At 38.1% G+C, this 14,376-nt stretch overlaps 1 protein-coding gene across 2 annotated transcripts in view; it reads right to left on the bottom strand.

Annotated features, from left to right (window-relative positions):
• LOC126175312 (tRNA N6-adenosine threonylcarbamoyltransferase) overlaps window positions 1–14,376 on the bottom strand; it is an 82,870-nt gene that overhangs the window by 49,843 nt on the left and 18,651 nt on the right. For both annotated transcript variants that reach the window (XM_049922020.1, XM_049922021.1), the window contains exons 3-4: window positions 11,157–11,376; window positions 10,828–11,006 (exon numbers count right to left, since the gene is read on the bottom strand). In XM_049922020.1, the coding sequence (XP_049777977.1) occupies window positions 10,828–11,006; window positions 11,157–11,376 (399 nt within the window). The remainder of the gene's footprint in view (window positions 1–10,827; window positions 11,007–11,156; window positions 11,377–14,376) is intronic.

Genomic DNA, 14,376 nt, shown 5'->3' with positions numbered 1-14,376 from the left:
CACGGGGTGATTTTTGCAATTCGACATGCAAGTAGCCTCTTATTAGAAACATTCAGATGCAAACCATGCCATGTATGATACAACCAAGAGGAGGACAATATATCACCACACATGTGAATGTTTCTCTCCTCTGATCAATGTTGCAAACTCTACAATAACACACTCCACAGATTGCTTAATAAAAGGTGCTCGAAGAGTGGCACAATATTCTCACTACAGTCCATTTAAAATTACTTGTTAGTTGACATCTGGCACTATCATACTCTGTTGCTGAATACTGCTGTCCAACTTGGATGAACAGTGCTCACTGTAGCAAGATAGATGTGCAACTCAACCAGACAATGCGACTTATCACAGGCTGCATATGTAGCACTCAAACTTCATGGCTACCAGTTTTAAGTAACATCCAACCTCTAGGTCTACGAAGATCAGATGCTCTCCTGAAGATCTGGAGAAACATTCATAAAAACCCCCAGCTACCTGTGCACAGCGATATATGAATAGCAGAACATCTGCGTCTGAAGTCAAGAAAACCACCTTGGCGAACTGCACAACATCCTGAAGCCTCCGACTTTAACACCAACGAAGCATGGAGAAGTCAGTGGGAGGAATCGTCAGTGTTTGTGGTCACCTGGTTGAAAAGCCTTCCATGCGAGTTCCAGGTTTCGCACTCCCCACACACCAGTGGAGAACCATCAACCACATCCGAACAATACAAGGGAACTGCGGACATCTAAAGCACAAATGGGGCTGGGCAACATCTCCAGATTGTGACTGTAGAGCTGCCCTGCCAACAGTAAACCACATTGTTAGTGAATGCCCGAAACAAGCCTTTGGGGGTCTATAAATGAAATCCATCATGCATCACCTGAAGGGCTCAACTGGATCAACAGATTGGACTCATAAATCTAAGAACTTTTGTAATGTGTACATAATTTAGCATAATACTTTTGACATTTGATTCTGTACCTGTATTTTGCTTGTCATTTCTTACACTGTATACTCTTAAAATTATGTATTTGATCCAAGTTCTGTATCATCATGTGATAAATAAAAATAATAAATCTGACACTTGCCCCTACAGCTTTGTCACATCGGCTGCCAACCACCACTCTGTTACAGGTGACACAAACAATGGGTCACTTCACAAGTCTCATTACTTAATATGTAATGCATAACATGTTGGAAGCAGCCGCCATGAGGTATGATAGGAATGAGATATGCTCTGTCAATAGCTGATTTCTAGCTAGCAACAACTGAACTGCAACAGATGACGTGTTTTGTAGCCCAGAATTTAAACTCGTGTCCTACTCTAACCACAACTCGTGATGCGCAGTGTATCTGAGAAAAATGCATCAACAATCTGTGATAGAACTATTAATCATGCTCACTTTGTTCATGGCGATTAAAGCTAGCTTCTACGAGCAAACTCTACGTGGAAAAAATTCAGTGTGAATGTTAAAAGCCAACTTAATTTCTTGCAGGGGCAACGGTCTGGATGATTGACTGATCTGGCCTTGTAACACTAACCAAAAACGGCCTTGCTGTGCTGGTACTGTGAACGGCTGAAAGCAAGGGGAAACTACAGCCATAATTTTTCCCAAGGGCATGCAGCTTTACTGTATGGTTAAATGATGATAGCGTCCTCTTGGGTAAAATACTCTGGAGGTGAAATAGTCCCCCATTCGGATCTCTGGGTGGGGACTACTCAAGAGGACATCGTTATCAGGAGAAAGAAAACTGGCATTCTATGGATCGGAGCGTGGAATGTCAGATCCCTTAATCGGGCAGGTAGGTTAGAAAATTTAAAAAGGGAAATGGATAGGTTAAAGTTAGATATAGTGGGAATTAATGAAGTTCAGTGGCAGGAGGAACAAGACTTCTGGTCAGGTGAATACAGTGTTATAAATACAAAATCAAATAGAGGAAATGCTGAAGTAGGTTTAAAAATGAATAAAAAATAGGAGTGCAGGTAAGCTACTACAAACAGAATAGTGAAAGCATTATTGTGGCCAAGATAGACATGAAGCCCATGCCTAATACAGTAGTACAAGTTTATATGCTAACTAACTCTGCAGATAACAAAGAGATTGATGAAATGTATGATGACATAAAAGAAATTATTTAGATAGTGAAGGGAGACGAAAATTTAATAGTTATGGGTGACTGGAATTCGATAGTAGGAAAAGGAAGAAAAGGAAACTTAGTAGGTGAATATGGATTGGGAGTAAGAAATGAAAAACGAAGATACCTGGTAGAATTATGCACAGAGCATGACTTAATCATAGCTAACACTTGGTTCAAGAACCATAAAAGAAGGTTGTATACATGGAAAAAGCCTGGGGATAATGGAAGGTTTCAGATAGATTATATAATGGTAAGACAGAGATTTAGGAACCAGGTTTTAAATTGTAAGACATTTCTAGAGGCAGGACTCTGATCATAATCTACTGGTTCTGAACTGTAGATTGAAACTGAAGAAACTGCAAAAAGTTGGAAATTTAAGGAAATGGTACCTGGATAAACTGAAAGAACCAGAGGTTGTACAGAGTTGCATGGAGAGCATAAGGGAACAATTGACAGGAATGGGGGAAAGAAATACAGTAGAAGAAGAATGGGTAGCTTTGAGGGATGAAGTAGTGAAGGCAGCAGAGGATTAAGTAGGTAAAAAGACGAGGGCTAGTAGAAATCCTTGGGTAACAGAAGAAATACTGAATTTAATTGATGAAAGGAAAAAATATAAAAACGCAGTAAATGAAGCAGGCAAAAAGGAATACAAATGTCTCAAAAATGAGATCGAAAGGAAGTGCAAAACTGCTAAGCAGGGATGGCTAGAGGACAAATGTAAGGATGTAGAGGCGCATATCACTAGGGGTACAATAGATACTGCCTACAGGAAAATTAAAGAGACCTTTGGAGAAAAGAAAACCACTTGCATGAATATCAAGAGCTCAGATGGAAACCCAGTTCTAAGCAAAGAAGGGAAAGCAAAAAGGTGGAAGGAGTATATAGAGGGTCTATACAAGGGCAGTGTTCTTCAGGACAATATTACAGAAACAGAAGAGAATGTAGATGAAGATGAAATGGGAGATATGATACTGTGTGAAGAGTTTGACTGAGCACAGAAAGACCTGAGTCGAGACATGGCCCCAAGGGTAGACAACATTTCATTAGTAACTACTGACAGCCTTAGGAGAACCAGTCCTAACAAAACTCTACCATCTTGTGAGCAAGACGTATGAGACAGGCGAAATACCCTCAGACTTCAAGAAGAATATAATAATTCCAATCCCAAAGAAAGCAGGTGTTGACAGATGTGAAAATTACCGAACTATCAGTTTAAAATACTAAAATACTGCAAAATACTAATGCGAATTCTCTACAGACGAATGGAAAAACTGGTAGAAGCTGACCTCAGGGAACATCAGTTTGGATTCCGTACAAATGTTGGAACACGTGAGGCAATACTGACCCTACAACTTATCTTAGAAGACAGATTAAGGAAAGGCAAACCTACATTTCTAGCATTTGTAGACTTAAAGAAAGCTTTTGACCATGTTGACCGGAGTACTCTCTTCGAAATTCTGAAGGTGGTAGGGGTAAAATACAGGGAGCGAAAGACTATTTACAATTTGTACAGAAACCAGAAGGCAGTTATAAGACTCGAGGAACGTGAAAGGGAAGCAGTGTTTGGGAAGGGAGTGAGACAGGGTTGTAGCCTATCCCCGATGTTATTCAATCTGTATATTGAGCAAGCAGTAAAGGAAACAAAAGAAAAATTTGGAGTAGGTACTAAAATCCACGGAGAAGAAATAAAAACTTTCGAGGTTCACCAATGACATTGTAATTCTGTCAGAGACAGCAAAGGACCTGGAAGAGCAGTTGAATGGAATAGACAGTGTCTTGAAAGGAGGATATAAGATGAACATCAACAAAAGCAAAATGAGGATCATGGAATGTATTCGAATTAAGTAGGGTGATGCTGAGGGAATTAGATTAGGAAATGAGACACTTAAAGTAGTAAAGAAGTTTTGCTACTTGGGGAGCAAAATAACTGATGATGGTCAAAGTAGAGAGGATATAAAATGTAGACTGGCAACAGTAAGGGAAATGTTTCTGAAGAAGAGAAATTTGTTAACATCAAGTATACATTTAAGTGTCAGGAAGTCCTTTCTGATAGTATTTGTATGGAGTGTAGCCTTGTACAGAAGTGAAACATGGACAATGAATAGTCTGGACAAGAAGAGAATGGAAACTTTCGAAATGTGGTGTTACAGAAGAATGCTGAAGATTACATTAGTAGATCACATAACTAATGAGGAGGTATTGAATAGAATTGGAGAGAAGAGAAATTTGTGGCACAACTTGACTAGAAGAAGGGATTGGTTGGTAGGGCATATTCTGAGGCATTAAGGAATCACCAATTTGGTATTGGAGGGCAGCGTGAAGGGTAAAAATCGTAGAGGGAGACCAAGAGATGAATACACTAAGCTGATTCAGAAGGATGCAGGTTGCAGTAGGTACTGGGAGATGAAGAAGCTTGCACAAGTTGGAGTAGCATGGAGAGCTGCATCAAACCAATCTCTGAACTGAAGACAACAACAACTACAATTTCTTACTTTCATTTTTTACCTGGAACTATCCTAACTTTGGCTACATGAGCTGCTGTGTTACCAACTGATAAGCAGATCTAGTTATAGATTATAGGAAAAACATGTAGTCTAAACAGAAAAAAGAATGATAAGAAGAAAAAATAAGTGCAAATTAAAAAAGCAATACAATGATGAAAATGAGGCAGCAAAATATTAGAAATTTAAAAAAACACATTTAAACCAATTTATTTTAAAAAAATAAGTAATTTTGATAAGATTTAGAAATAAAAAATTTCAAATCATGTGAAGAGATTTGAACCTTTGCTATTCTACATGTCAGGAATTTATCTTAATCATTACACCAAAATACTGGGTGTGACACTGTTATGTTTATGACTTTCCATAATCAGTCGCTATGATGATTTGCTGCCTTCAAAAAAGTTCAGTGCCAAGTACAAAGGTTTATCTAATGTAGGCCAGTCTTTATGATAACAACTGTACACGAGATACCAAATGGCATCTTATGTGAAAGGATCCCAGTAGCATTTGGTTATGTTGTATATGAAGGGTGTGTATTTTGTTAGTATCATTGTTCGTGTATTATCATGCCTAAAATGTCAACCAAAAAGTAATTTTAATCAGACTTTAGCCTTATGGTACATTCATACATGTTTGGTGATTCAAAGTGCAAGTACGCTCTGTTGGGCTCCTAGTGAGCATTCTGCTTTGTTGAATTCAAACAAATGTAGCAATAAACGACATGTACCGCTGTTTTAAATACACCCTCACAGCACACTGCAACCAAATCACTCGATGCTCAAAGAAAATGTTTGGAATGGCTGCTTTGTGGTACAAACACGTGACTTTTGTTAATATGACCGTAAATTTGAGTCATCCCAAAACTAAACTTCAATGTGCAATGAAATCACTAACACAGACAGTGGAATACTGAAACCAAAAAATGGGAAGTTTTAAATAAAAGCAGATGCTAATGATGAAAAATGAATTAACACTGTAAGTAGTGGTGTGGAATGGGTATATTGCCCAGTGGAAGGGAACTTATAAAATGAGATGTAGCTGGAAATATTTCTTTGGCCCAGGAAGATTCCCAAAAATTGGTAATTTATGAAATTTTTTAGATTTTGAATGTTTTAACATTTATTACCATTTAAAAAACCCTAGTAAATTCTTACATTTTAATCCAAGATTTATCGTTCCATGCATTAATTTCCTTGCAAATTCCATGCAAAACATCATTTACTGTAAGTCTGACAGAAAAAATCACTTAAAATAGTCCCTAGGCCTACTATTTTTAGGCAAGTTGAAACCCCACATTTCTCTGAATGAAACCTAAACTTGCAAAATATTTCTCTGGAGGCATAATTCTCAACCAGCCTTCATCTGTAGTATTTTTTAATTTTTCCAAACGAATGACTAGAGGTGATTCACTTTCAGAATTCAAAGACTCAATTTCCTGAAATGAATTATGATTTATAAATTTATTTTCCAAAATATCGCTATCACTCTCACTTTTAGAATTTTTAATTACTGTTTTACCATGTTCTGTGTCAATAAAACAACTTGTATTTTCAAGTAAATCATAAATCTTGGCCGGTTTATTAGCATAATTTTCCCCCGAAATGCCATTTTCAATGATTAATGTTTACAAAATTCACACAAGTTTAAAAAAAAACTTTATAGCCTAAAATGTCTCTAACATCGACAGAAAACTTAAAAAATTGAATAAACCAACTTCCCTGTGTATTTTAGTAACTTTAGCTACTCACTAGATGGCTTATTAATATTATAAACTCGGTTTTTCTAAAGGTTGATTATTTCAACGTTGGCTGTTCTAGGAAACCTAAGAGTTGTAAATTTCGACGCTTGGCAGTTCTAGGGTTAATTCTTTGATATTTAAAACACTGAAAACCAAAAAAAAGTGTTTATATCTAACAAGGAGGTTAAGTTCAGATCCATATAAACCTAATCATAAAACCCATCCAAATATTTTATTTATAATTTAAAATAGAAAGTAGGAGCACTCAAATAAAAAAAGTATTAAAATAAAAAAATCTAATTAAGTTGTCCATAACCATGGTTTAGGTCTAAGTGGGGAAATTTAGTTCTTACAAGACAAAAGAGGGAATTTTTCCCTCCCCCCCCCCCCCTCCCTCCCTTGAAAAGTGCATCACTGCAGCCTTCAGAGAGACAGCCATATTGTTTTTTTTTTTTTTTTTTCAGTTAATAGTTGCGTTTGCAAGTTAAAGAACCCGTTTCATTAGAACTTTTTGTGAGATGAGTGCCTGAAATTGTAACATTTAAGTGGCAAGTGAATCAAATAACTCTGAGTAGGCCTGCTTCCTATTTTGTTCATTGTTGTCTTTTCATTCACTGTTGCAAAACGTTCAAGAAAAAAGGGACAGTTTGGGACTTCTTTAACAAGGTGCTGTTTGTAAGTATTGTACTCAAAAATACAAACAAGGTAATTCAGTTAAAATAGAAAAGCACATAAAAAAATGTATCAAATGCCCTGCAGGATTGAAATGTATTATCACTGTCAGTTAACCAATACCTAGACCATCAACCACAAAGGATATCAATCAACCATTGACAATGGTTGCACATTCAAATGTAGGCCAGACTACCCAAGGTCAAGCTTTTTTAACCTTGGCTGGTTTAAGTTCAGCTACATCTCCTTTCAAGTCACCAACACCACAACACCACCTCCACCTCGGCCAAATCCCCTATCTTAACACTCTTCTAATTTGGGATCTGCAACTATACTATTGCAGGTCTAAATTGATTTTGTGATGTTAAAAAGTAAGAATGTGGTATGTATTCCATTGTATTAAGAAGGCAAATTACAAACTGACAGCCAAAGTGGAAACTCTAGTGATTTTCCTTAAATCTATCAAACAGATACATTGGCAGCCACTAGCCAAATTATTTCCTGCCATTTAAATACCACAAAAACAAAAGTAGGTTGGTTATAGTTGGTAAAACAAAAGTTTGTTAACAAAAGTAGGTTAGTTTTTCTGACTGAACCCTCATGCTAATATAATATGGCTTCACTTCTCCTTTGACAAATAACTATTTCTGCCTTTAGGAGTAGAAGGCCTAGGTTGCAATTGCTCCTTCGAATCTCAGAAGAGTTTACAATGTAGTGTGTCTTTTGTACAATATAAATACTTTAATTCTGTACATTGTAGGTGTAGGTGTCACATATTGATTATTTTTTAATAATTTTCACTTGGGACTGGGAATAAAATAAAAAGTAGTTTTATGTTCATCCCATTTCTCGAAAGCAATAAAAACTTTTTAAGCGGCACAAGTTAATAGTTTTTATTCTTTGTTGTGCCTTTATTAAATGGTTCATTATCATTAATCCCCCCCCCCCCCCGCAAGGAAATGATGAACCAATCCTTAGCTAAAGCAGTTTTTGTAAGTGAATCCCCGATGTCTTTGGTGGAGCACCCACTGTGGATTGATTTTTTCCAAAAATTGAGACATGCACGGAAGTTACCGTCAAGATTTTGAATGTTTACAACTTATCTTGAGGCTCATTATACAGAAATGAAAGAAGAAATAGCAAAAATAATTAGGGAAACAAAAAATTTACATCTTAAATGTGATGGTTGGAGTAATATCAGGAACGAGTCTATAATTAATTTTGTGATTTCAAAGCCAGAATCATTTTTTGTAGTTTTCAAAATGACTAAAACTGAGAGACATAATGCCGAATATCTGGCAGAGATCATTAGATCTGTCATCGAGAAGTATGGTCCTGATTTTGGTGGTTATTGCCAACAATGCTCCGGACATGAAGGCAGTCTTAACACTGTTGAAAGAAAAGTATCCTCATATAGTACCATTAGGTTGCATTGCTCACCTCCACCATTTACTGTGTGTTGACATCTTAGGATGCCAGACTGTTCAAAGTTTCTTTGCACATGTGATAACTATAATAAAGACTATCAAAGAGAGTCACACATTGAAAGCTTTGTTCGGTGAAATTTCTTCTGAGAAAAGGTTCAAAGATCGAATATCTCTGAATTTACCTGGGCAGACCAGATTGGGGAACAAAGGGGTCCTCCAAACATTAGCTATCAGTGAAAAGGCTGATCTAGACCCATCCATCAAAAGGAAACCACTAGACGATGCTGTGTTTTGGGTTAGAATAGAAAAAATGATAAATCTGCTGAAACCAACTGTTGATTTTATCACATCCATTGAGTCAAATGACTCACAAATACACAGAGTGGTCAGGAAATTAAATGAACTAGAGAAAAGTATGAAGAAAAAAAAAAACTTACCAACATCACCAATGCCAAAATCTGAAGCAAAGACAGAAGTTCATCGAGAGAAAAAATTTTGGCACTGGACCAATCTATCTCGCAGAATTTATGCTGCACCCTAAAATGCAGGGAAGTTTGCTCGATCCTACGGAACTACTAGATACCATAGGTTTTGTTTGAGATTGTGCTCGGCATATAGTTTGAACATCTTAAACTTAAGAGAAAGTTTAGCTGACTACAGACACAAGGAAGTTTCTTTGGGAAGGGATGGATGATAAGGATAAAATTATCAGGCCTCTGTCATGGTGGAGTGGGTTGAGAGGTACTTGCGACTTGGCAGATGTAGCCATAAGAATATTGAGGCCACCAGTAACTTCAGCTACCACAGAGCACACATCTAGTATGTTTTCTTGGTTGCATTCCAAGAAAAGACACCGCCTTTCTTCTGAGCGAGCAGTGAAACTAACATTTCTTTCTTACAACTGGAAGCTCATGAATGCTCCACCTCAAGAAGAGAAGAAGAAAGAAACAAGCAAGCAAGCAGAAGCCAACCCTGAGGAAACAGGACAGGAAGAAGACTAAGAAATCCTTGAGATTGAAGAAGGGGATGAGATCGAGTCAAGTAACTGTAACAATGACGATGATTTTTTCGGATTTCGAAATGTAGAAGACAAGGATCAAGATGATTTAATGGACATTAAAAGTGAGAGAGACAGTTACTAGGGAACTTAGAAAAAGGTTGAATATGTAAAGATGCTGTATTAAACCTTTTGCCTTTTAATAGTTTTAATTTGATTTTTAAATGATTAATGGAAAATCTCATATAGAGATGTGAAACAAATACTAACAAAGAGATAGAGGGGCTGGCCAGTACTTACCTCAGCTCAGTACAGCCGATAGATACACACAAAACAAAACCGAAAATTTATGTTCCTAGCTTTCGGAACAAATGTTCCTTCACCAGGGAGGAGAGAGGGGAAAGAAAGGGAAGAAGGGAAAGGAGATTCAGTTACTCACAACCCAGGTTATGAAGCAACAGGGAAAGGAAAATAGGTAGGGTAGCAAGGATGGAGGCATGGTTGTCAGAGGGAAGCCAAAGATATTCTACTGTAAGTACTGTGCCAGCTTCAAACCAAAGAGGATGCATACAGAAGTAAAGAGGTATATAGTATAGTATAGTATAGTATAGTATAGTATGCATCCTCTTTGGTTTGAAGCTGGCACAGTACTTACAGTAGAATATCTTTGGCTTCCCTCTGACAACCATGCCTCCATCCTTGCTACCCTACCTATTTTCCTTTCCCTGTTGCTTCATAACCTGGGTTGTGAGTAACTGAATCTCCTTTCCCTTCTTCCCTTTCTTTCCCCTCTCTCCTCCCTGATGAAGGAACATTTGTTCCGAAAGCTAGGAACATAAATTTTCGGTTTTGTTTTGTGTGTATCTATCGGCTGTACTGAGCTGAGGTAAGTACTGGCCAGCCCCTCTATCTCTTTGTTAGTATTAATTTGATTTTTGTAACACTTTACATTCTGGTTGTTTTTCTGATATTTTTAATAAATAATAATATTTTTTAACATATAAGAGTGTTCATGTTTTTTAAAATCACATAATTATCACATTGACCTATTAATTTGAGCGATTTTGTTTTTAAAATTATAAATTCCCAGGAATTTTATTTAATTATAATTTTATCTTAAAATATATTTCAGTTTTTGAGTTTGACTTAACCATATAATTACTGCCTTTACCTATTAATTAACAGTTTTTAGAGCTAACTTGATAATTAATCATAAATTCCCAGGAATTTATGAATTTTGGGAATATTGCCAGCAATATTCACTGGGAATATTTCTTCGATTTTAAATTCCCGGGAATTTTACAACACTAACTACAAGGTATCTGAAACATTACTGTGCATATATTTCCCTACGTTACATACCTGTGGTCTCCACAAGCATCGCAAACACAGTTTCCTGTAGAGAAAAACAAAGATCTTCAGGAGAATATTCCCCACTATCCAGAAGATGTTTGGCTCTGTCCTCAATAAATGAAAGAAGACCTGAGAATGAAACATCCATGCCTTTCACAGCATAGGGCAGTTGGAGGAATTTTTTACCCCTGTAACAGAAAAGGGAACTTTCAACCTCTCTTTACTATATATTCTACAATATAATGCAAATCAGCACACTTATATGTTGTAATGCAGTAAACTATATAAATGTCACCATATATCATTTGGGATTCAGGATACCTACAGCAATTTCTTACTTTTTTGCCATTTGTTCTATGTTATAGCCAGGACTTGGATCATTAGACAGCTTCAAAACTCGTGCAAACCTATCTAGGCAATTCCCTACAGCTATATCAATTGTTTCTCCAAATATCCGATATCGGCGGCGGGAATATGCTATCACTTGAGTGTTTCCACCACTGACATATAGCACAGTTGGATTCTCACTTTTTGTTATCAAGCGCCCCATTTCAATATCTTGATTTTTTTTAAGGAATATAAAAGTACATACAGCCATCTGTAAAACCCAAGCAATTCTAAAGAAGACCAAAATTCAAGAGAAATAAAAAAATGTTTCTTTTAAAAATGACAGGTGTGCATAAACAAATGGAAGCTTGCTTCCTTCAAGTGGCTAGAAGCACATGCCCCTCCCTGTTGCGCCCCCCCCCCCCCCCCAAAAATCCACACACACACACACACACACACACACACACACACACACACACCTATGTAGCTACATTGTGCCTGACCAGTCCACCAAAATTCTAACCTACTTAAATATCACTATTGACTCCACCCTACTGGTTTCTCTTAACCAGGTAATTACTGCTCAGTATGGCCATATTAATATGGCACACCTAATGCAATACGTCAAAAGTTTTCCCAAAACCAGTCAACACTGCATACTTATGCAAAAACACCCTTCTCCATCACAGCTCTTGCAGCCCTCTAACTAGCAGCCATTTACTGCCAATGGCATAGTCCTTCACCATACCAGTGTCCACCAACTGCTCTGGTACCCTAGTACAGACATGGCTACTACCAGCACCCTCAGATTTCGTGTGTGTTCCGCAGACATTAAGAACTATGGTAACTGTCTAAATTTGATGGTACCTGTAAGTATTAAACCATAAAAACATTTCCCATAATTATTGTTAGACTGGAATATTTTCTGCACTCTTAGAATCAGTCTGAGGAATTCCCATACAGACTGTGTATCTTCTCTGTGAAGTCCGCAGCTTGTGGCTAGCATTGTTTTCTCTGGAGCACAGGATCCCGGGTTCGATTCCCAGTCAGATTGGGTATTTTAACCACCCAGGGACCGGGTGCTTGTATTGTCCTCATCATTCGAGGAAGTGGTGGAACTGGATGGTGAAAAGATTAGGAATTTGTATGGGTGTTGATAACCACGCACTCATGACTTAGCACAGTGTCATCACCCACTGCCCTTGACCAATACTGTCACTTGTCAATTTAGAAAGTGCTGATGCCGTCAGCTAGGTCATTAGCAGCTGCTCATACAACTTGTTGAGCACCAAAGGCTAGGCCCAGTTTCTCCACTTTTCATTCTCCAATAGCCATGACAACAGGCTTACGAAAGGAAATTTCTGCCAAGAAAAAATCTATCTTCTGAACAAACGCTAAGCAACATGTCTAGGTCTGCCTCTCCTGGAATCAACCCCAATGGCACATGATGTTTGAAATTAAAAGCAAATGCTGCTAATTAACATCCCCCAACAAACAAAAATGGCTGGGCAAGTTGACTAATGACACCTAAAAAGGCTTTTGTATGAAGTGGATAACATAAGGTGACAGGAACTAAGTGTTTATATTTTTTAGATAAGTTCCACGGAATAATACGAGCCATCATTTAACACATTCCACACTGCTATGCATGCACCTCGACAGTGCAGTTGCACTAGTGGTTTTCAAGCAACTTTAATGACTAAGTGTACAATAACCAAGGGCCTCAAAGGCACATTTCTAGCATCATTTGAAACTCCATACTTTATAGATTAGGATAAATGTAAGCTTATATCAGAGGGGCGTTTGAAAAGTCCGTGCAAAAATAAAAACTACTTATGTGCTTGGCATAAACATTTTTTTTTATTCTTCGACATAGTCCAACACTGTTCTAATTTGTTGATCCCTTCCGAATAATAGGAATTGTCCTCAGCAAAATAGCTATTAATTGCTACAATCACCTCCTCATTTGAATAAAATCTTTGTCCCGCCAGCCATTTCTTCAAATTGGTGAACAAATGGTAGTCCGAGGGAGCCAAGTCTGGAGAATAGGGGGGATGTGAAATGAGTTGGAATCCCATTTCCATTAATTTTGCAACCACAACTGCTGAGGTGTGTGCTGGTGCATTGTCGTGATGGAAAAGAACTTTTTTGTGGTCCAATCGCTGGCGTTTTCTTGCAGCTCGGTTTTCAAACAGTCCAATAATGATGAATAATATTAACCTTTAATAGATTTACCCTTTTACACATAGTCGATGAGGATTATTCCTTGTGAATCCCAAAAGACAGTCACCATAACCTTTCCAGCCGAAGGAATGGTCTTCACCTTTTTTGGCGCATATTCTCCCTTGCTAACCCATTGTTTAGATTGTTGTTTGTTCTCAGGAGTATAGTAATGTATCCAAGTTTCATCCACAGTGACAAAACGATGCTTTAAGTCCTGCGGATTCTTCCTGAGCAGCTGCAAACCATCCTTGCAACACTTCACACAATTCCATTTTTGGTCAAGCGTGAGCATTCGCGAAACCCATCGTGCGGATAGCTTTCTTTTTCATGTCCAAATGTTCATGCAAAATATTATGTACCCATTCATTTTAGATGCCCACAGCACTAGCAATCTCTAGGGCGGCGGTTAAAAACACAGAGAGCACGTCTCTGTCCACGAATTGCGACGCGGCACGCCTCTGTCCACCAGGGGACTAAGACACGATGTGGTAATGAGGAAGTGTGAGGAATGGAACGTTCTTCAGCAGTAAGGATAATATTTGTAAGATAGTCCACCTGTTCATCACAACTGAGGAAATCTTTTTCTGTGAAGGTCGCCACTTGGGCATGCATGTGGATGGGGTAGGAGTCAGCAGATGGAGAGCACATGGGAAATGGTCACTTGAGTAGGCATCAGAAAGAACAGACCACTCAAGATGATGGGCAAGCTGGGCAGTGCAAAAGGATAGGTCCAAATGGAAATAGATGTGCGAGGAGTCAGAAAGGAAAGTGGGTGCACCAGTGTTAAGGCAGAAGATGTTGAGTTGGTTAAAATGTCAGCCAAGAGGGCACCTCTTTGGCAGGTCCTGGGAGAACCCCAAAGGGGATGATGTGCATTAAAGTCACCGAGTAATAAAACAGTGGAGGTAGCTGCCCAATAAGTTGAAGGAAGTCAGCCCTGGTGACATCGAAGGACGGAGGTACATAAATGGTACAGAGGGTGAAAGTCAGGTGGGGAAGTAAGAATGG

The sequence above is a fragment of the Schistocerca cancellata genome, chromosome 3, assembly GCF_023864275.1.
Source record: "Schistocerca cancellata isolate TAMUIC-IGC-003103 chromosome 3, iqSchCanc2.1, whole genome shotgun sequence".
Classification (NCBI taxonomy): Eukaryota; Metazoa; Arthropoda; class Insecta; order Orthoptera; family Acrididae; genus Schistocerca; species Schistocerca cancellata.
Note: the sequence above shows the minus strand (reverse complement) of the source record. Positions and strands in the feature narration are given on the sequence as shown.